Genomic DNA, 21,996 nt, shown 5'->3' with positions numbered 1-21,996 from the left:
ACATGCAGCAGTAATTTGAGAGCAGATGCCAACAGACAAATAAGTGGAGGTATTTAGCTAATTTAGGGCTGGGGTTTGTGGTACCAGAGGTAAGGAAGTGACACCTATACAGGGCAGAAGCTCCATCTCACGAGTCCAAATAGGCACCTGCTTTATTTCGAGCCTACCCAAAGAGCCTTGATCCCTGCTAGTGCTGGGTCCTACGGTGCCTCCTGATCCCCAGGAGGAACCACATGTTCAAGGTGGAAGAAGCATCCCCCCAAAATAACAGTGCTTGAGAACTTGGTAACTCATTACAAAGACAGCCAAAGTAGTTCCTCGGTGCTACCTACAAGCAGTCAAGTATTTCCTTGCTTGTGCAGCCTCACTCGGCTCTGCTGAGTATCTGCTCAGGGAATTTGCTCCCCCTGCCCAGCCAGTGGGTCTCGCACAGCCCTGGGGGCCCCAGAGCCACCAGCGGGGGATGCACAAAGCCCAGGAGGGCCCGAGGCAGCAGCGAACCCCACGGCTGCTCAGCCTGAACTCTGCCTCCTCGACTAGCCCAGCTGACAGCCAGCAAGCACAAAGACCACCTCTGCACTGCTGTGCCCCCAGTAGCTTTCAATGCACTCCCCGTCCTGGGCCGAATTAATTCACTGACAACCCTTCCCCCACCGTGCATGAAGCCAGCAGGCCGGGGCGCCCCGCAGTTGCCACAGCAACGGGAGGCTCCCCGCCAGTGCCCTCACTGAGGCGACTTTCCTCCCTTTTCTTGCCGTCAGCAACAAGTGGAGCAAAAGCCCCCAGCCCACCCGCCAGCCAGAGGGCACGGGGACAGGGCGGCTCCAGGACAGCCAACTCTCACTTGCCTGCTCCTCGGAAGCCTGGGCCAGGCCTGGGTGTGCTCCAAAGCCAGGCGGTAGCTGGTGGAGGGGAGACGGGGCCGGCAGGGTGCCCGAGCCAGGGCAGAGAGGGCAGGGTTCCAGTGAGCAAGGCCTCCCTTTGGACCTGCGGCTGAAATGCCGGCCAGGAGGCGGCCACAGCGATCACGGCCACCAGCCTCCTGGCTCTCTGTGCCCAGGCTGCTCCTTGTGTGGGCATTTAGCTCGCCTCACTTCTCTCATTTTCTTTCTAAGGAAACTTGAAGGTGGAGGGCTGGGGCTACAAAGCAATTGCTGGGGAGAAAACAATTTAGCAAAACCTTCTGCCAAGAGACCACTGGGCCGCACCACCTCTGCATGGCGGCTCTGCCCACCCGAGAAAGAGGACCGCAGGCACTCTAAGACACGGCCCCGCACAGCTGCTGAGCTGCAGCTCTGCACCCCTGCAAGGGCTACATGTCCTCTGTGCAAGCTCTCACCACCAAGCCCCAGCAGACTCCCCCAGGGGAAGGAGGGAATAGATGGCCCCGTTTACCAGGGTTGTCCCAGGTGGCTCTGTTGGAGCTGGGAGCTCGTCCTTGTTCCAGCACGGATCTGGGACATGCTCCTGTCTCCCCACCGTGCCTCTGTGGGGCTTTACCCTCCCACAGCAACCTCTCACTGGGCACCCTGCACCCTCAGCCACCCCCAAAGTGCAAGGGAGCTGGAGGAGGAACAGGAGAGCTGAGGGAGTGCAGAGCGGGTTCAGAAGGTGCAGAGATACAGAAGAGGTGAGTGAGGACAGGAATTAATAGGCAGGAGAAGGGCAGGTGATAGAGTGGGAGAGCAAATAGCAGCAGATCAGGGAGGACCTGGAGTCAAGCAGACTATTAGCAGAGAGTCTGCAGAGAAGAGACGCAAAAATAATTAGGGTAAGTGGTGCAGCTGAAATGATGACATGAATAAAGCAGGCGCAGGTGCAGTCAGGAACACGACAATTGGGTAAATATGGGAACATAGCAAATACTGGCAATTGCATAAACATGATAAATACGGGGGAAATATGGAATAACTGTTGAACTGGTTTCCCTGTTGGGGGCTGCTTCTGCAGCCCTACCTGCAGCAGTGGGACCAGGGGAGGCAGCAGCTACTATTTCTTCCTCAGTGGCGGAAAATTTTGCCAAGCCCTGCCACGGTAAGAGGCCCCGGGCACAGGACACTGCCCTGAGAGGAGGCTGGAAAGGACAGGAGAGGAAGCTCAGCCCTTGTGTATCAGATTCTCTTCTGAGGAAGCTGCTGTGAGATTTATTGGGAGAGTACGGGTCTGCAATGAGTTCCTCCGTGCTCCCTCTGCTCAGAGTAAACTTTATCCTTTCTTCCCGTCCTTCTCTTCAATTGGAGGGAGAAACAGCAGCAGCCCTTCTTGGAGATCAAAGTTTTAGCAGGCAACAAAGACCTCCAAGGAGGCTGTCACCATGGCTACCTTAGTAAGGGAGGTCTTTTAATCACGCCAGTCTCCTTTGTGAGCAGCGTGTGGCTGTCGCTGGCAAATAAGGAGGAAAAGAAAGGTAAAAAACCTTGGCAACAAGTAGCACTTCTAAACGGCGTGAAATAAACAACTAGGAGTAGCCCAGACTACGATGAGGGGGATTGGACCCAGATTACAAAGGTGGCAGCACAGTGGTCCAGGGCAGGGCAGTAGCACCTAATGAGGACAGGACAAGCACTTTGGGGGTGGGAGGACACCAGCAGCCTCCTTGGCATCAATGCCTTGCCTGGATTTTTAAGTGGAGGGCTCCCATGATGATCACTTCGCTCACCTGCTGGCACTACCTGCCTGCGGTCACAACGGCGCAGCTCAAGGTCGGAGAGCCCTCACCATGAAGTTGCTCACAGACACCTCCCCGGCTGAGATCTGGCCCTCTCATCCCCAACACATGGCCAACAGCACTGACATCTCTGCCAACCGCTGTGACCAAGTACTGGCTCAGATGCTAGTGGCAGCTTTTCAGCGCAACAGAGCGAAATCCTAAAACCATCATCTTGTAAGGGAAAATTTTGCCAAGAACTTTTCCATCTCCGAAACCACATCAACTTTTACAATACAGTCTCTCCTGGCACACAAGAGACTCCAAACCTGGCTATATTTATACCAGCTATTGAGTCACTTTGCTGAGTAAGAACTGTCTTATTAGCATCGCACACCAAACACACGTCCCAGTAGAGATTTATCCTCTCTGAAAGCCAACGCATGTCTCTATTAGTACATTAATTACTGTGCAATATGCTCTGTGTAGATGTATCTACATTCTTTCCTACCTATGGGTGTCAGACTTGATAAATTTTGGTTTTAGCCTGTATCAATATTGGCTGGTAATACAAACTACCAAAGATATCCATTTACCAATGTCAACTGCTAGCTGACTTCAGAAATTAACAAAAAACTCGAGTGGTAATTGTTGTTATTTAAAGCACAACAATGGTAGAAGCTGAAGCTTCTGAAAGATTAATTGTAAAATAATATTTCACTAATGTATCATTTATGTAGTATTACCTGCCAAATTGGATGGAAAAAAAAGCAGGCAATAGCTGTTTAGCAAAGCACATGGATAACTAATCAAAGTAGCAAACCAACAACTGGGATTAGCAGATCACTCTCCTGCCTCTTCCAGGAACTTGACACATCCTTGGAAACGAAGCCACTGTTTTGGGAAGGATGTCTATGCTATGCTAAAGCTCATAACGCAAACATGGCCGAGCTTGCACAGACCTACGCGTTTGAGGGTAGCCAGCTGTGCCTAGCTATCCCTACAGCCATCGCTCTGTCAGCTTTGGAAGGGAACAGCATAGCTGCTTTCACAGGACCCTGCACCTGATTAGTAAATTCCAGCTCTCGGAAAGGCTTACTGGGTTATATGCAATCCCATGCAACTAAGCTAGTGCTCCCTGATGGGAGCTGGATGGGGCATCTGCTGACACTGCCCTGCACTTCTGATTCCAAGTTGGGGACAGACCTGTTGGAGACCAGCGTAGGGGAAAGGGACCTGGGGGTCCTAGTGGACAACAGGATGACCATGAGCCAGCAGTGTGCCCTTGTGGCCAAGAAGGCCAATGGCATCCTGGGGTGTATTAGAAGGAGTGTGGTTAGCAGGTCAAGAGAGGTTCTCCTCCCCCTCTACTCTGCCCTGGTGAGGCCGCATCTGGAATATTGTGTCCAGTTCTGGGCCCCTCAGTTCAAGAAGGACAGGGAACTTCTAGAGAGAGTCCAGCGCAGAGCCACGAAGATGATTAAGGGGGTGGAACATCTCCCTTATGAGGAGAGGCTGAGGGAGCTGGGTCTCTTTAGCTTAGAGAAGAGGAGACTGAGGGGTGACCTCATTAATGTTTATAAATATGTAAAGGGGCAAGTGTCATGAGGATGGAGCCAGGCTCTTCTCAGTGACATCCACTGACAGGACAAGGGGCAATGGGTGCAAGCTGGAACACAGGAGGTTCCACATAAATATGAGGAAAAACTTCTTTACAGTGAGGCTGACTGAACACTGGAACAGGCTGCCCAGAGAGGCTGTGGAGTCTCCTTCTCTGGAGACATTCAAAACCCACCTGGACGCATTCCTGTGTGACATGATCTAGGTAATCCTGCTCCGGCAGGGGACTGGACTAGGTGATCTTTCGAGGTCCCTTCCAATCCCTGACATTCTGTGATTCTGTGGTTCTGTGTTACCCCAGGCACCCTGCATGCGCTGCACTGGTACACTTGCACTTCCCTTCAACAACGGCTGCAATGAATGATGTTACTGAAGCCCACTGACGTTCTCATATAAAAAGCAGTACACAGGTGCTACCAATAACAATTTCATTAATAGCACTGTGTTTCAAGAAGCAGGACGTACAGCTGCTAGCTACTAAGATAGAAATCTAGAATTTCTTAAATTTAGGGTTCAGTCTTTTTGATTCAATCACTTTAGTCCTAAAAAATAAAAAAAATATAGTTGCAAATGGATTCACTAGCCCAGCTGTAATGTCAGCAAAGGGTTCTACATTTCTAATAAAACACATGAGTGCAGAGAGCATCACTTGAGCCCTGTTGTGGAATTGCTAAGCTCTGTACTAGTCTAGTCCTGCTGCAGCAGAAGCAGAGTTCATACAGTTTCCAGCATGCCAGACCCCCTTTGAAGATTCCAAATGCCACTGGAAAATAGTACTTTATAATTTAAATTCTTTCCTTACTCTACAGGAGGTTCATTAGCAGCCAATCTCCTTCTGTGTTTCTGAGGCACAGAGGTTACTATCCCTCTTCCCTTGCCCACACTGATTCCATTAGAGAGGGTTAAAGTCCCTGCCTAAGCAAAACCTACCAAATGGTCTTTTCAGCAAAGCAAGTAAGCACATGCTTAACATCACGTACACTTCAGAAATCCTATCAATCAGCTTTGTTGAGCACAAATGGATATCAACAAATGCTTAGATGCTTTTCTGAAACAGGTCTGAAATGAAGACAGCACATGGGGTTCTCTGACGCTACCTAGAGTTCTCCAGCCTCTTTGTGTGTCAACATGACACATCCAGGTGACAATACTCAACATGCAATCCCATCACGACCCAAGCTGACTGGCTACTTAAGACTTCACTGAAAGTCTCTGAGATTGCTTCCCTAAGAAAAAAGGAATGCTGGGATTTGCTCAGGTTTTGGATTTTGCTGGACGTTGTGACAAAGCAGCTTTTGACCAATTTTTAATGGTGCAATTCACTGTATAAAAGCAGGATCCTCCACTTTTAGCTAAGCAAGTTTCCATTAATTTATTGATGCTATTAGGTACCTCCCATTTTTGCCTCTCAGACCTTTCAAGGTTTCTACTGGTGGTATCAAACTGCCCTGTCCAGCACTATCTTTCTCTAACCTAAACACACCTTTCATCTTGGCATTAATATGAAACCACTAGAAGGGACATTTCCTATTTCCTCTTCTGTTCTGATTTTTCTGTCTTCCCCCACTGATAACATGAGTGGGTAGAACCTCTGCTCTATTCAAAATTCTAATCTATGCTTAAATCATGCAGCAGCCCTAAAATAAGCAACATAAATTATATTTGAAAGACCACTGTCAGCAGGGAACAAACAGTGATAGGCTGTGGGAATCGTAGTGTCTCTCGCAGATACTATCCCTCTGCTGCTCCAACTGCTCTAACAGGGAATCTGGGTTCCACTCAAAGAGCAGCAAACAGCAAACAAAACCCTTTTACCACGTGTCCCCTACGACTGTGGAATTGTTCCTGTCTATGTCTGTACTCACTGTCTCCCTACAAGTTGCCAGTATCTAGCAGAGCAGTGGGATGGAAAAAAAAAGTCCCAGAAGATGACAGAATATTATAAAATTATATTTTTACCACTGGCTGCTTCCTCCTTTAGCCATCAATGGGGAGAGGTAAAGGAAAAGGAAGAAAAAATACCAGCAAAGGCAGAAGGAAACTAATAAGGTGGGAAGGGGAAGGAAGTAAGGAAGGAAAATGGGTAGGTAACCTGGAATCGCTCCGAAAGCTGGAATGTTGCCTCCATACACACTACCCAGGAAAAGAAACACACACAAGCTGCGCCAAACAGCATGAGGCAGAACAAAGTATGCCCACGACAAGTATGCTTTCATACTGCTGCCAAACTTAGCAGAGTGCTGCACAAAGCACAAGGTCAGACCCACAGGCTGCAGTGAACAGAAAAGCAGACGCAGTCAAGGTAACACAGCCCAAGCTACGTGTTTCCACCCAACATAACCACAACGATCTGGGGCCAGGGACATCACCAAGCCAGCCTCAGATGTGGGCATTTCTTTGTTTTCCCCCCACATAGTCTTCTGTACACACTGAAAAGAAGATTCTTCCTGTTACCATGGCACTGTTTCATCGCTGGTGTCTGAGCACAGTTGTAGACACAGATAAGAGAAGACACCAAATCCTGGACAGGAAGGTAAAGAAGGGACAAAATTCAGCAGCTCATCACCACGCAGCCAGTCAGCTCCTCTGGAGAGGCTACGTAACAGCTACAGCTACCACCTGGCAGAGATAACCTCACCTGGACAGGTCAGTCTTGGGCCTGTTATTAACTAGCATATGGTACACAGACACACTGTGGATTTAGACAGGGGTATGACACTGTTTTCTGGAGGGACCCATTCCCCCATTGTCCATTGCTTGACTGACATCTGAAGGAGTGAGGGGAGGTGATGGCACTGTTATAGTCACTCACCCAAGCCATTCAGTCTGGTTTACTTTGTGATGACAACTACAGCTCCAAATATAAATGCCAATTAAACTCTGACCTTAGCCATGAGGGCAAGGGCACTCGACACACATGTTCTATCCTATGCCTCTACATATCACCTATACACCATAGACCCAAGGTTTTTAACGCTTCCATCACAGGATGTGCAGAATCTATACACCCAAGAACCACGGAAGCATGCTGAGCAGACAAACATCGGTGTCAGCAGGTCTTAAGGTAAGTTGGAAAAAACTCATCTTACTCTCCTGGGGCAGTCTAGGGGTGAAATACTACAGCTGGCTCAAGGCAGTGTCAACAAATGCCCCTGAAAGGCCCATTCTACTCTGCTTTTCTCCCCTAGCTGGGATGGGTGCTTTTTTGACCTTCACAGCTGGATTGTGGAAGCCACTGCTGAAAGCTAACCCTGCAAATAAGAAAGAAACTGATTCTGCTCACCACACTGCTCAAGGGAGCTTAAAAGAAACACAGAGCCAAGCACGCATACTGCAGAGAGGACAGGTCAGGCCTTTTAGTGGCAGCAACAGCTTAGACCTGATTAGGGTGATTGTGAAACTGCACCTCTAACTGGACAAGTGTAGTTAGGCAGACAGAAAAATCTCCCAAATTGACGCACTCAAGCAGAAAAAACACAGTGCTTCTTGACATCCTCACAGGTCAGAAGAGTGGGACGAAGGGAATGTTAAAAGACAGCAAAAAGCATATGATTTGATGTCTTCTGGGTGTCTATTTTTAAAAGACTGTCTCAAGTGTTCACTTTGCTGCAAGTTTATTGTTTTATGGATTAAAAACAAGGGTTCTGACTTTCCACAGCCCTGCACTTTCTGTAGTCATTTACGCCTGTGTAACGTGTGAGCAGTGTGGGTGTAAACATTACTATTCTGGTTTGGTAGCATTTGCCACCCACTTTGCCTAGGTGTGAATGACTGCTCAAGGTGCAAGGCAATGGTGAAGGTACTGTGGGGACTGTTGTACACAGATCTTACACCCAGAGTACAGAGATGTAGAGAGAGCGAGAGAGCAGAAGGAAAGATACATCAGCTATCTGCTGAAAAAGCAATCTGGCAAGAGGGCTTACCAAGCACAAGCAGCTCCACTGATTCTTCATTCTTGCCCTCCACATCATCTGGTGTGATAATAAGGCAGTAATAGAGCCCACTGTCTCCCCACATCAGCTTCCCAATCTGAAGGTCTGCATCTGAAAGGCAAAAAAGTCAGGCTTTCCCTCCAACACCTATAGGAAGAGTGAAGTGATGAAAGCACTGGGTCCATCTCCATGTCCCAAATCTATTTCATTTCCTTACTAAGAAGATAGGTTAACCTCAGCAGAAGGGGTAACTAATGTAACCCTCCGTCCTCCCTATCACCTAAGGCCCAGGGTCCCAACAGCATTTGTGCCGTGCAAGAAGGGCTCAGACAGTGTCTCCTCTGCAGCACTTCAGCCACCTGCCAAAGAGGTTACACCGAGACAAAGGAAAACCTTAGCCCTTGATGAGGCTGATCACATCCTCTCCACACCAAAGAGCCTCCACATCTGGCTAGGTGGTCTCCCAAGTCAAGCAGAACCCTTGTACTTTTGAGGGACAAGGTTTCTCACAGAGCCTTCCAGACCAAAGGTTTAAGGACCCTGCCACCCCCCCATCTCCACCCAACTTGACTTCACCCCATGGAAATCTCTTCCCTTCACATTGCCCGAGGCTGTGTGGGTTTAGGTTCATGACAGGGTAAGCTTGTGAAGTCCAGAGTTGAGTAAACATGAGGCAGAGGATAATATCAGTATTTTGGAAAAAATCAGTGGAGTCTGCAAGGAAGAAAAACCTAACCCACGGAGACTGAATTCATACCTTTCTTGCTGGCACCCCTTTGTTAAGGAAAATCTATACACAGAGCTACACACAGAAGCCAGGAATAAAAACCTTCCACTTCATCAAAGGGAAAAGAATACTGTATCTGGGTTGGAGACCTACATGGAGTCGGATGAAGGGAAGCACTAAAGGAAATGACCTTTGGGTCTAGGGTTGGTTGGTTCAATCATAAATGTCTGACACATAACAACTCTCTTCCAGCAGCCTTTTCTGAAGGAGTTAACTGAACAATTACTGCCAGCCTCCAGTATCCCAAATTGCTAAGGGTCCATTCCAACCCCCCCCCAAGCACCACTGGGGTAGGAGAGTTACCGTGGACGATGCTGACATCTCTTTCCTTATAGAAGTCCCCTATAGTGACGGCAGATCCTTGTTTGGAGGCCACAACACGGACTGTCCTCCTGCTGTCCACACAGTCCAGGTAGGGATCCCAGTCCAGGTTCCTCTTGCTCATCGTTTGTAAACCAGAAGTCGCCATACCCAAAGCTTCTCCCATCCGGTCCTGGCAGTAAGATTTAAACCTCCACTGTACCACAGCTGGTTGGGTGGAAGAAGTAGAGAAATGGCAGCGAAGCAGAGCAGGCTGAAACAACATGGCCACTTTCTTCTTCTCAGGCACGGTGACCTGCAAGCCTTCCACCTCAGCTAAAAGACAAAAACATGAGTGTCATATGCGTTGGCATTGCTTGAAGAGGGAGCTACTGTATTTTAACACAGCATCATTTTCACCACATACATAAAATTAAATTGTCCATCTGTTTCAGGTGCCAGGGTGCAATACTCCTCCATGTACGTAAGCACAGACGTTGGCATCAGAAGTAAGTTTGCTTTTTTCATAGCCTACAGCCACAAGGAAAAATACAGCACGATGGGGCTGAAGGCTCAACTGTAGCATCCTTATGCTCTCTAGAGACCCTAACACAGTGGTGTGATGATTCACAGCTTCTGTGGCAGGTTCACAGATAAAGAAGAAATATTTTAGGGATGGCCATACTCCATTTCTACAGCAGGTCAGCCAAGGGGCCAGATTCTGAGTTCAAAACAATCCCAGTGCAGATATGTCACCTCCCCCCCAATTTCAGTGGCATCCCACCTCCTCTTTGAATGCTGGGCAGCACACAGTGCCTGGCCAAGCCCGTTGTGCACTGGTGCCCAGTTAGTGCTGCTTGCTCTGCCAAACTCTAGAGATGCACGACAGAGTGGATCCAAATCACACAGCTCCTGCCAGGGCTGGCATGTATCACTGAGAGAAACTGCTCCATGTGGGAGGTGCAGAGGAAAATGGCCCAAACACTCAAGTTTTTCACATTCCCAGGGAGGAGATGGATCTCAACACGTCATGTTTATCTACCAGCTGATGGGAGAACTGCAGCCTGGACCTGATGTATTAAGGCCTCAGAGGAGACACATGGGACTGCTGCCACATCCTCGTGTAACTTAGGGAGAAGCTGAGAGTCAGTAAGCAATGCCAGCAGAGAGCCCTTGGGAGAGTGAGGTACTTATCTACCCGCAGGGGAATGGCTGAAACCTCCCATGCATGCCCTTCATTGCTTCCCTCCTTCTTGCACTGCATGCAGCAACGACTGAGAGCACTTACACAATGCTGGAAACACATGCTGACACCTTCCCAAGCAGTGATGGCCCAGCCTGTGGAGGCACAGAAACAGCTCAGGAGCAAGGGGGGGAACATCTAAGAAAGAGGATGTTTGTAACCAGGGATGCTCTGCAGCTGAGGGGCAGCAGGGCCTGATGGTGGCAGTTCATATGAGAAAAGGGAACCAGTTTCAGTATGGGAAATGTTGATGATGGCAGTTCCCTACACCCAGTTACCATATACCCCATGGCCCAGAGCAGTGCACAGTGAAAAAGAGGACAAGACACAAGGAAACAGTCAAGAGAATAAAGGAGAAGAGGATGTTTATACAGCATCAGGAGAGACTGATGGACTTAGGGGAAGCTTAGGAGAAATGAAAGAGTGAGGACAAGAAAGGCTTCCTGATATTGGGAAGCAGTAGGAAAGAAGGACAAACGCCAAGAAAGAAGAAAACAGACAAAATAAGGATAAAGTATCAGGGTAAGTATAGGAAGCAGAAGGATAAGCAGGATGACAACCATGGAAGCAGGAAGCCTACGTCCAGATGGAAGAAGCTGAAGAAGGTGTCTCAGCCTAGGTCAAAATAATTTCAAAGGGCTGGAGCCAGGTAGCAGGAGATTAAGAAATAATGTAGAGATGAGAGGAAATGGAGTCAGCAAAAATAAACCACCTACTCCAGAAGCTAGAGATGAAAAGGAGATGGAAGCTGGCAAAAGAAAGTGAAATGACAGGAGATATCTTTAGGATGGGGAAAAAAAAAAGGCACAGACTAAAGCACTGGAGCTTAAAGCAGGCAGACAGCAATAAATGCATCAACAGGATGACAACAGCAGGCATGAAGGGACAAGGTCAAGTTGGAGACAGCTGCAGACCTGAAAAGCAAAAGCTAGCAAAGATCTCATGATCAGGAGCGAGAACCAAAGGAAAGTGGAGAGGCTGGAACAACACTGAATACACATTTCAGCAAGTTATCAATGTCCAAACTATAAATCACAGAATCAACCAGGTTGGAAGAGACCTCTGGGATCATCCAATCCAACCGTTGCCCTGACAACACCCTGTCAACTAGACCATGGCACTAAGTGCCATGTCCAGTCTTTTCTTAAACACATCCAGAGATGGTGACTCCACCACCTCCCTGGGCAGCCCCTTCCAATGGCTAATGACCCTTTCTGAGAAGAAATTCTTCCTAATGTCCAACCTGAACCTCCCCTGGCCAAGCTTGAGGCTGTGTCCTCTTGTCCTATCGCTAGTTGCCTGGGATTAGAGGCCAACTCCCACTTCACTACAACCTCCCTTCAGGTAGTTGTAGACTGCAATAAGGTCACCTCGGAGCCTCCTCTTCTCCAGGCTAAACAACCCCCAGCTCCCTCAGCCGTTCCTCAGAGGTCAGACCCTCCAGACCCTTCACCAGCTTGGTCGCCCTCCTCTCAACTCACTCCAACACCTCAACATCTTTCTTGAAGTGCGGGGCCCACAACTGGACACAGGATTCAAGGTGCGGCCTCACCAGTGCCGAGTACAGAGGGACGATCACTTCCCCAGACCGGCTGCCTACACTATTCCTAATAGAGGCCAGGATGCCATTGGCCTTCTTGGCCACCTGGGCACACTGCTGGCTCATGTTTAGCCGCCTGTCGATCAGCACCCCCAGGTCTCTTTCCGCCGGGCCGCTTTCTAACCACTCTTTCCCCAGCCTGTAGCGCTGCAGGGGGTTGTTGTGGCCAAAGTGTAAGACCTGGCACTTGTTCTTGTTGAACCTCATGCCGTTGGTCTCGGCCCATCTATCTAACCTGTCCAGATCCCTCTGTAGGGCCTTCCTACCCTCCAGCAGATCGACACTCCCACCCAGCTTGGTGTCATCTGCAAATTTGCTGAGGGTGCACTCAATCCCTACATCTAGATCATCTATGAAGATACTGAACTGCACCAGCCCCAGAACTGAGCCCTGGGGAACACCACTAGCGACCAGCCACCAGTTGGACTTTGCCCCATTCACCACCACTCTCTGGGCTCGGCCATCCAGACAGTTTTTAACCCATCGAAGAGTTAAAAAGTATGAGAAAAGGGAACCAGTTTCAGTATGGGAAATGTTGATGATGGCAGTTCCCTACACCCAGTTACCATATACCCCATGGCCCAGAGCAGTGCACAGTGAAAAAGAGGACAAGACACAAGGAAACAGTCAAGAGAATAAAGGAGAAGAGGATGTTTATACAGCATCAGGAGAGACTGATGGACTTAGGGAAGCTTAGGAGAAATGAAAGAGTGAGGACAAGAAAGGCTTCCTGATATTGGCAAGCAGCAGGAAAGAAGGACAAACGCCAAGAAAGAAGAAAACAGACAGAATAAGGATAAAGTATCAGGGTAAGTATAGGAAGCAGAAGGACAAGCAGGATGACAACCATGGAAGCAGGAAGCCTACGTCCAGATGGAAGAAGCTGAAGAAGGTGTCTCAGCCTAGGTCAAAATAATTTCAAAGGGCTGGAGCCAGGTAGCAGGAGATTAAGAAATAATGTAGAGATGAGAGGAAATGGAGTCAGCAAAAATAAACCACCTACTCCAGAAGCTAGAGATGAAAAGGAGATGGAAGCTGGCAAAAGAAAGTGAAACGACAGGAGATATCTTTAGGATGGGGGAAAAAAAAAAAAAAAGGCACAGACTAAAGCACTGGAGCTTAAAGCAGGCAGACAGCAATAAATGCATCAACAGGATGACAACAGCAGGCATGAAGGGACAAGGTCAAGTTGGAGACAGCTGCAGACCTGAAAAGCAAAAGCTAGCAAAGATCTCATGATCAGGAGCGAGAACCAAAGGAAAGTGGAGAGGTTGGACCAACACTGAATACGCATTTCAGCAAGTTATCAATGCCCAAACTATAAATCACAATAAAGTCTATAAACACCAGTCACGGGATAAAAACACAGTATGGACAGAACTTAGGGGAAAGCATATTTCAGAGAGGTAAGATCGTCACTGATACTAACAAAGAGTTACTGATCTAGGCAGGATTTGACCCTGGGGACTACTATGTGAAGGCCTGCAGCACACAAGGGTGCTATGGCATCTGCACAGGAATGCTATATTATGCATACAATGAATGCATGACATTATGCATATCGTACTTGTACCATGTGGAAGTTGCACAGGAGATATCATTAGTTTTGCCAGAAACGCCTGGACCCAAATCCAAACACTGAAGTGTGGGTGTTCTCCAGAGTACCATGAAACACAGCTGAGGTCCTGACAAGACGCTCCCACAGAAGAGGCAGGGGCATGAGGCAGCTCCTCCACTTCCCGAGGCATAGGCAGAGAGATAACTCAAGAAGTGGCAGCTGGGATGTTTCTGTTGGGCCTCCTGTTCCCAGGGACAAGAGGGGCCATGCGGCACTAAGCGAACATCACCACTTGCTTCTTAAGGTGAACCAAGTGGTGACGTTGTCATAGTCTCCTCTCCAGAGACCCACGCTTCCTGGGTTGCATCTGAATGCAAGAGACACGACGAACCCCTTGAAAAATGAATGGGTCCAGGTCAGACCTGTCTCTGGCAACTCTGTGCCTGACCCCAGCATGTGACACGGGCTGGTCAAGTGATTCATCACGTTACTTCAGCTTCAGGGATAAAGCAGTGACACAGTGAATATTTAAATCTTTCCCTTGTGAACGAAGTATGCTGCTTAGTAAACACAGTGCTTTCAGCTAACCATGCACTGTAGCCCTCCTTCCCTGTTAATGAGATTAATGAGTTTGGCAAGCCAGGGACTGCTTTAATAAATGATTAGCTGAGCTTTAGCAAATTCTCATCTGACTCACTTTCCCCACCCCCATGTGAATGTCTACATCAAGAAAAGAAAATAAAAGCAAAGCAGCTTTTGGGAAAACACGGGAATTCTTTTTCTACCCAAAAGCATTTGGGAGATGTGCAGTAAATTATCTGGCACCTTCTATATCCTATCCCAAGCTCTGTATTAACTTTTAAAGTATTCTTTTCGTGTCCTTTCCAGAAATAGCATTTAAGAGCAACACAGCGCCTCAGACTGAGAGACTGTAGCAGTGGAAACTCTAGATCTATTTAAGTTAAATTATATATAATTATATGTGGCTGAACTGGGAAATTATACACCTGTTTTTTCCTCTGCCAAAAAAAAAAAAGATCAGAATCGATTCACGTGATACATCAGTGCTGTAACAGCGTCCATCAAAAAGGCCAACAGGATGTTCAACGGCCTGAAGGCAAAATGGTGGCTTTACACCTACCAGTTATGTCCATGCATGTGAGTTACAGAGGTCTGCTTAGGACTTCCTCAACTTCAAGAAGAAACTGCTGACCGCAAAAATCTTCGAGAGACAAGCCAAGATAAGAAAAGCTTGAGACGTATCACAGGACAGAACTCTGGGCTGTTTATACAGCAGAGCAAAAAAGAGTGAAAGATGTGAAAAAGAACGACAAGCTTAGTGACAGCGCCGTGGCAGCTCTTTGTCTAGTTTAATACAAGTAGGACTACAAAGAAATTGAATTGTGCTCTGCTGTGTTTTGACTAATGCAGACAGAGCAAGATTAGCCCTTATTTCAAACTCGTCATGGAAATGTAATTCCTGCACTCCAGAGAAGCAACCTGTTCATTGTGAATTTCACAATGTTTGAACTTCCACAAGAAAAATGTAGCTCGTGGGGGTCTCATGACTACGTGACAATTTGCTTTCCTCTTTCTTGTTCTCCTAAATCCCCAGAAAAAGGTCTTCAAGTATTAAGTGCATCTTAAAAACACAGATATCCTTACTCTCAGAAAATAAAAAGAACCCAGGGTTTTGTGTGTCTGTGCATGCACATATATACACTCCCAGAGAAAGAGCTTAAAAATAACCACGCTTCAGAAATATAATTGTATGGGATTTGTCTGTTTCTCATTGGCAACGTGTATCTCCTTTCTCTGATTCTTTTCCTGAACTATCTTCAGATTATGCATTCAAACTATGCAATCAACATTACACACAAACTATCACTAATACATTTTAGTGGTGATTAAAGAAAATTCCAGGAAGTGATTAGAGAGGGGGATATTTGTAGGGGCGCATTTGAGCCTTGTAAGCCTGATCTTCATAAAAGCCTTCCATGAGGAAAAGAGAGAAGGCAATTGAGAGGTGATAACTTAGGCTCTTGCTGTTCAGTTGCCCTCCAGAGAAGCCTATGCCTCCCTGAGGCTAGATGAATCCAGGAAGATTTAGCTTCACTGCACAGCCTTAGGTTAGCCTTTATGAATGGAATCATAGAATGGTTTGGGTCAGAAGGGACCTTAAAGATCATCTAATGAGAACAAAGTTGATCTGAAGCACTAATCCCTGTAAATAATGGCAAAGCCAAATACTGTAGTCCAGTGTAATAGGTCTCAGACTGCATCCTTCTAGCACGTAAGATCTGAGTCCAAGAGAAGGAAGCACACATTATTCTTCAGGTCAGCATGGGTATCCCTGTCTGTGCATGCATCACATCTCTTCCTCTGCAATTATTTGGCTCACACTACCATTTGCCTGAGGCAGTACAGCTGATGCTATGAAACTAGAAAAATTACATCCCTCAATTTTATGCACCTTTATTGACAGGAGTGGCAGTTGTGCACACAGGAGAACAGAAGTTGTTGGGCCCTGAACCAGGCACCTCAGGAAAACTACTCCTAGAGTATACCTAAGGGCTTTGGCAGTAATGCATACGTTCATTGGTAAGAGACAGTGCTCCTAGGGTAGTTTATATAACTTCCCCAAACAAAATAAACTGCAAAATGATGCTGTATCTTTCTTTTTTTGTGCCTTGGCTACTAGGCATCGATTAGAAGTGTTCTTTCCCCCACTGCCGAATACAGGCACACCATCCACACTTTCAAATGTGGATCAAGCCTGAATCAGGAAGCGTAAGATCTGGGTTTTGAGACTGAAAAGTCAGAGATGATAAACATGCATGAACAGGTGAATGGAGAGCCAGTGGGATCACTGAGATTGTGTTGTACAGGTTCTTGCCCACTTATGCTGGACTAAATCAAATCCGTGCAATTAATCAGCAAAAGCCATCACCATCAGATTGTGTTTAGTGGCTTACGGGAAATGAATTGGATGTCTTGGTCTGGTTCCTATCAGATTTGTGTTCTTAGCTCCGTGGCCACTAATTGTCAACTTTTTTAGCCAGCAAGAAACCAACGCCTAAATAGGTCAGCTGCAGCTGAGGTGAAAGCATGGTACTGCTATTTACAGCTCGGTAGCAAAACTGAGAATTTCAGCTCCCTAACTGCTTAACCTGGAAAGGGGCAAAACCAAAGCAGCTGGAGAAAAGGATGGCCTTGCACACCCAGCAGTCACAGCACAGAACCTCAGTACGAAAACACTCTGTGCAGGACACAGCCCAGACTCTGCAAACTGACACTGGACTATTTCTTGCTCTTCCCCGTTCTCTGTGATGTTGTCCCCCCAGGCGCCCCATGCTCCTGACTTCCCTAGGGAAGTATATGGCCCTGAACCAGCAAGGACTGCGTAAGGGCTTTCATGAGAGCTCAGGACATTTCATGGGCTTTTCTAGGTATGGATCCCCCTTTACCGGCTTCCCTGCGCTCATTACACTCTCTTATGACTTGCCTCTTTCACACATTCACAAAAGTTATCCTGGATGTTCCCAGGTGAATCATCTCAGCTTTGTCGACCAGATCAAATCCACCCTATCTTATCACTGTCTGGAAGTTGTTACAATTGTCAGATGGCTTGTGGTTTACAGTCTTGGTTCAGCATCCCAGAAATCATTCCCAGAACTCTCACTCAGCAATTGCTCACCACCAGAAGCCTGAGAACAAAGGAAAAGAAATGGGAAGAGCCTCTCCAAGCCTTGTAACATCAAGCCATTACACTTGGTCCTCGGGATAACACTGGGATTTCCACTGGTGCCAGTCCCACTCAAGGTGACCTCACAGGAATAAAAAAGTAAGAAAAATGTGAGATTTCTTCCCATTTACACTACGCTTATGCTGTGTGCAACCAGTCAAGGGAGGTCAGATGAATACTTTAAATCAAGGCAGATAAAACAGTCCATCCATTTCCCTGCTTTCCCAAGAAATCTGCTCCGTTGGCCAGGAAACAGCAAAGCACAACTGTGTTCCAGCATGCCCCCTCTGCCTCCTCTCCTAAACTGTGACTGGGAAAGCAGAGGGAGTAAATCTACTCACCTTTGTATTATACCATTGCATTGCAGTGGCTCTTCTGCACAGGGAGAGTAAACAGCTACGTAGTGCTAAATTACTGGTGAAAAATTACTTAACAGGGAGAGGAGATCACATTTTAATGTGGACAGTCTTCTAACTGTAATCTTTCCAAGCTTAGCCCAAGTTGTGAGGTGGAAAAAAATTTGCTCTGCTTGCTCTGTAGGTAAAACCAGAGTTCAGTCTCCAGTGCAACACTTCTCTCTAGTTTTAAATGCATTAGGAATTACAGCATTAATAAGAAAAATGGAAAACATGAGGGGAGGATTCATTCCAGAATCAAGCTGCACTTGATAGTTTACAAGAACCAGCTTTATACAGGGGCTTAAGGATACTTGACAAATTGTACCTTCTTTTTCTAGAATGAGAATAATACAGTCCCACACATATCCTAACCCGTGCCACTTCACAGGAAGGCATAAAGGATGACCTGCTCTTCGTCCTTTTGCTGTTGTTATTAAAACACCAGCTTCAGGCACGTGGGAGAGCAGGGCAGGAGGGAGAGAAGCCAAACTAAACCCACTGTACCTCACGCAGGATTTTTTGAAATTGCAGTGAGAAGTCACAATGCACAAAACCAAACAGAAGAGAAATGCAAGAGCCAAAAATTAAAGACAAACAAAGAACAGAGAGAAATTATTGCTGGGAGGAAAGGAACTGTGAGTACTGATTAGAAATTTCTCAGCCCACCTCGAGGAGGGAGGAGGGGAGAGAAGGGGGCGAAGGCCTCTCTCTCTTTCTTGCTCCCTTTTGTCTCCCTGCTTCCTCCCCATCCTGCACTCTGTCTCTTACCCTGGCCCCTCCACCTCCCAACCCCCACGTCTCTTTCCCAGAGAGGAGTGTACCACTCTGCCTGGATTAGGGCTCCTTACCTTAAGGCAGACCTTTCATTCCTTCGCACAGCCACTGGGGAGGGGAAAATCTTGAATCCATGTTTGCTAGCCTCTCTCCCTTTTCTGTGCACACGTATACATGTTCATACTCACACCTTGGCTTATTTGCTTTCTCTCAGCCATGAAAAAGGACAGCAAAGCCTGCTCTATCCCTGGGCGGTAGCGGCTGGAAGGGAGCAAGCTGACACCGACTGCCTCCATCTCTCAGCACACGGCTATGGCTAACCTGTTGCCTGCCGGCGGCCGACAGCACCAGCAGCAAGCAGCTCTATCTCAAAAGCCGAGGACTAGAGGAGACTGGAAGGTCTTCCTACTGCAGCGGTGCCTCTCGCTCTGCATAGACCTTGTATGCTCCAAACAGCGGTCGCTGCCAGTAATCATGAGCTGCCTTTAATGGAGGGAGAAAGGTGTCAACAGCCCAGCCTTTTAGCTTGATGGAAAAGGGCTGATCTAGCCAGACGTGCAGATAAAGAAGCTCTTTAAAAAAGAGGGAGGAATGTAAGGTCATGTTTATCTACCCCCTGTACTCCTTTACCAGTCCCTGGATGCTATTTATCAGCATACTACTAAGGCTAGTAGGAAAGGAGTGGTGGTTGTAGGTGTGCTGGCACTCCAGACCAACTCAGTGAAGTGGGATACATTCGGAAGCAGCCAAATGGCAGAGAGGGAGGCAGGGAGAGAGGCAAGGAGGGAAGATGAGCTGGAAGCTGCCGAAGCCCCAGATGAGGCCATGAAACCCTGGAAGGGAGCAGTAGGCAGGCACCGGTGTTGAAGATGACTCAGAGTGAAAAAGCAAGGAAAGGGGTGGGTGGGTGGTGGGAGAGAGGTGTTATGACTAAAAGCCGAATTTACTGCTTGTGAATCCTAAATCTGAATAGGAAGAGGGAAGAGCCTGAGGTCTTTTTTTGTGGGGTAATTTGGTGGTGGTGGTGGGAAATAAATGCCACTTAATCCAAGTGTGTCTGTTTCTTCCTTCAGCCTGTAACCAGCCTGCCTGGCTAAGTCAGCCTGCTGAAGCTTTTCCTAAAGCCTCCTGCTCCTGCCTGTGCCTGGCTGCTGCACCGGCTCAGAGGCGGCTGACCCTGCCGCTGACCTGACACGGCTCCCTCTTTCTCCCCAATTCCCGGCTGCCCTGCAGCTCTCATTCTGCCGTAATCCCTCTCCTCTCCTCGCTGTCCAGCTCTCAGACCCTTTTCAGCTTGCTCCCCCTGCCCTCTCCCCACCGCAGAGCCCCCTCTGCTCTCCTCCCCCTTGCTCAGGGAGGGCTTGCCCGACCTCTTTGGGAGCCGGCCGGGCAAGAGGCTGTTGGCGAGCAGCTCTGGGGGAGGCAGTCCCGTCCTGCGCTCACAAAGGCCAGGGCACAGCTGCACCATCACCGGGAAGGCCGGATCCTGCCCCCCCGGAGCCGGGGCAGAGGCAGGGCAGCCCCCTCCTCTCACACCTCTCTTAGACGCCGTGTGCGGCCAGGACGCAGGGAAAGGAGAAGTTCCTGCAATTGTTCCCGGCCCGGCGTGGGCGGGCGGGGGGAGCCGAGGCTTGTCGCCATCCCCCTGCACCGCGGCCAAGGACACTCTGCCCACCCCCTCCCGCGCTCCCGCTGCCCGCCCGGGCCAGCTCCCACCCTCCCCGCCACAAGCGCCGCTCCTCTCCCCCCGGCCCCCGCCGTGGTAAACGGTGGCTCAAGCGCCCCCCGCACCCCGAGGACAGAAGCGCCGGGGCCCCCCGGCCGGGCCCGGACAGGCAGGAGGCTGCCTCCCCCCACCCCCAACGGGACCAGCCCTCTCCGCGAAGTCTCCGCAAACTGCACCGCGGGCCGCCCCCGAACAGCCCCCCGCACCCCACGCCGGCTCCCTCTGCAGCTGCCCTCCCGCAGCCCGCCGGGGCACTTCCCCAAACCTCCCGGTTTCGCCCTAAAGAAAGAAGTAGAGCCCGCCGGGCACGGCACGGCACGGGGCCGCCGGGACGCCCGTGCCCCCGCCCGCGGCCCTACCTGCCCGCGGCCCTACCTGCGAACCACAGGAGGACGATCCAGCCCAGGACGTGCCCATCCATCTTCCCGCTGGCCCCGGCGGCGCGGGCGGGCGGGCGGCAGGCGCGGGGCGGGGGCGCCGCGGGGCGGGCGCGACCATGCCGCGGGGCGGCGGGAGAGGCCCGGGGGCGGCCCCGCCCGGCGCGCCCGCAGCCCGCTCCGGCAGCCGCCTCCCCGCAGAGCCGGCCGGGCTGGCGGCGAGCGGGTGGCTCCGCTTCGCTCCTCTCCGCTCCTCCCCCGCCGCCGCCTGCCGGCTCCCGCGGCGGTTGGGGTGGGGGGGGCCGCCTCGCAAGGCCGCCCCCGCGGCTGTCCGGGAACGGCGAGGCCGGGGGCGCCGCCGGCGGGAGCAAGCGGAGGGCGGCGCGGGGAGACGCGGCTTCCCGAAAGTGCTTCCCTGCCTCCGGCAAAGGCGCCTTTGAGGTCCAGGTGCCGCTGGGGGTTGCCGGAGCTCTGCTCAGCCTACGGGCACCCCGGCACGTTTCTCGGTAACTACTTCAGCCGCCGAGCCCAGGAGCGTGGCCCCGTCCCGGCTTACAGCTTCTCTAGCAAGCGCGTAAAAATGTCCACTCGGCTCCCCTGTCCTCCCCCAATTAACCACACGTGCACCTTGGGAGCTGCATGTCGCCTGTTCCAATTCAGAATTTCCCTGGGGCTTCCCCTTCCGGCACGGGCACTGCGGCTAATTACTGTAATTTTAGATGAAGAGGGGATATAATTTTAAGATGAGGAGGAGGTATTCTGGCTCTTAATGATGGACAACGGAGTTGTGGAGTGTTAAGTTTTCATGCCAACATGATATTGGAAGGGGATGGAAGTTCTTGGGGAGGAAGGGGACAGCTGACTAGAAATACAGGTAAAGAGGATCGCTTTTAAAAAGATGGATGTTGCTCTGAAATTAAATGGTCCTGGCCACAGTGGACCGATGTGTATACATGTGCACTGTACTTAAAACTTATAAACTTTGTAAGAAAGTGAAACAAGTCAGTGGAATTATTCACACAGGCCTAGAGCTGGCTAAATAGCAGCATGCTTTCTTCGGTGGCTCAGCACCAAAGCACCTTCCAACATGGTACTCACCATTTTGACCTACGAGGAACGGCTGAGGGAGCTGGGGTTGTTTAGCCTGGAGAAGAGGAGGCTCCGAGGTGACCTTATTGCAGTCTACAACTACCTGAAGGGAGGTTGTAGTGAAGTGGGAGTCGGCCTCTTCTCCCGGGCAAGTAGCAATAAGACAAGAGGGCACAGCCTCAAGCTTCACCAGGGGAGGT

The 21,996-nt window shown here is 49.5% G+C and overlaps 1 protein-coding gene across 5 annotated transcripts in view; it reads right to left on the bottom strand.

Annotated features, from left to right (window-relative positions):
- The window catches only part of ILDR2 (immunoglobulin like domain containing receptor 2), a 42,259-nt gene extending 21,488 nt beyond the window's left edge, over positions 1-20,771 (bottom strand). For all 5 annotated transcript variants that reach the window (XM_068424961.1, XM_068424962.1, XM_068424963.1 and 2 more), the window contains exons 1-3: positions 20,706-20,771; positions 9,290-9,622; positions 8,191-8,310 (exon numbers count right to left, since the gene is read on the bottom strand). In XM_068424961.1, the coding sequence (XP_068281062.1) occupies positions 8,191-8,310; positions 9,290-9,622; positions 20,706-20,751 (499 nt within the window). In that variant the 5' untranslated portion in view covers positions 20,752-20,771. The remainder of the gene's footprint in view (positions 1-8,190; positions 8,311-9,289; positions 9,623-20,705) is intronic.
- Between the last annotated feature and the right edge of the window lie 1,225 nt (positions 20,772-21,996).

This window comes from Nyctibius grandis, chromosome 2, assembly GCF_013368605.1.
Source record: "Nyctibius grandis isolate bNycGra1 chromosome 2, bNycGra1.pri, whole genome shotgun sequence".
NCBI classification, from domain to species: Eukaryota; Metazoa; Chordata; class Aves; order Nyctibiiformes; family Nyctibiidae; genus Nyctibius; species Nyctibius grandis.
Note: the sequence above shows the minus strand (reverse complement) of the source record. Positions and strands in the feature narration are given on the sequence as shown.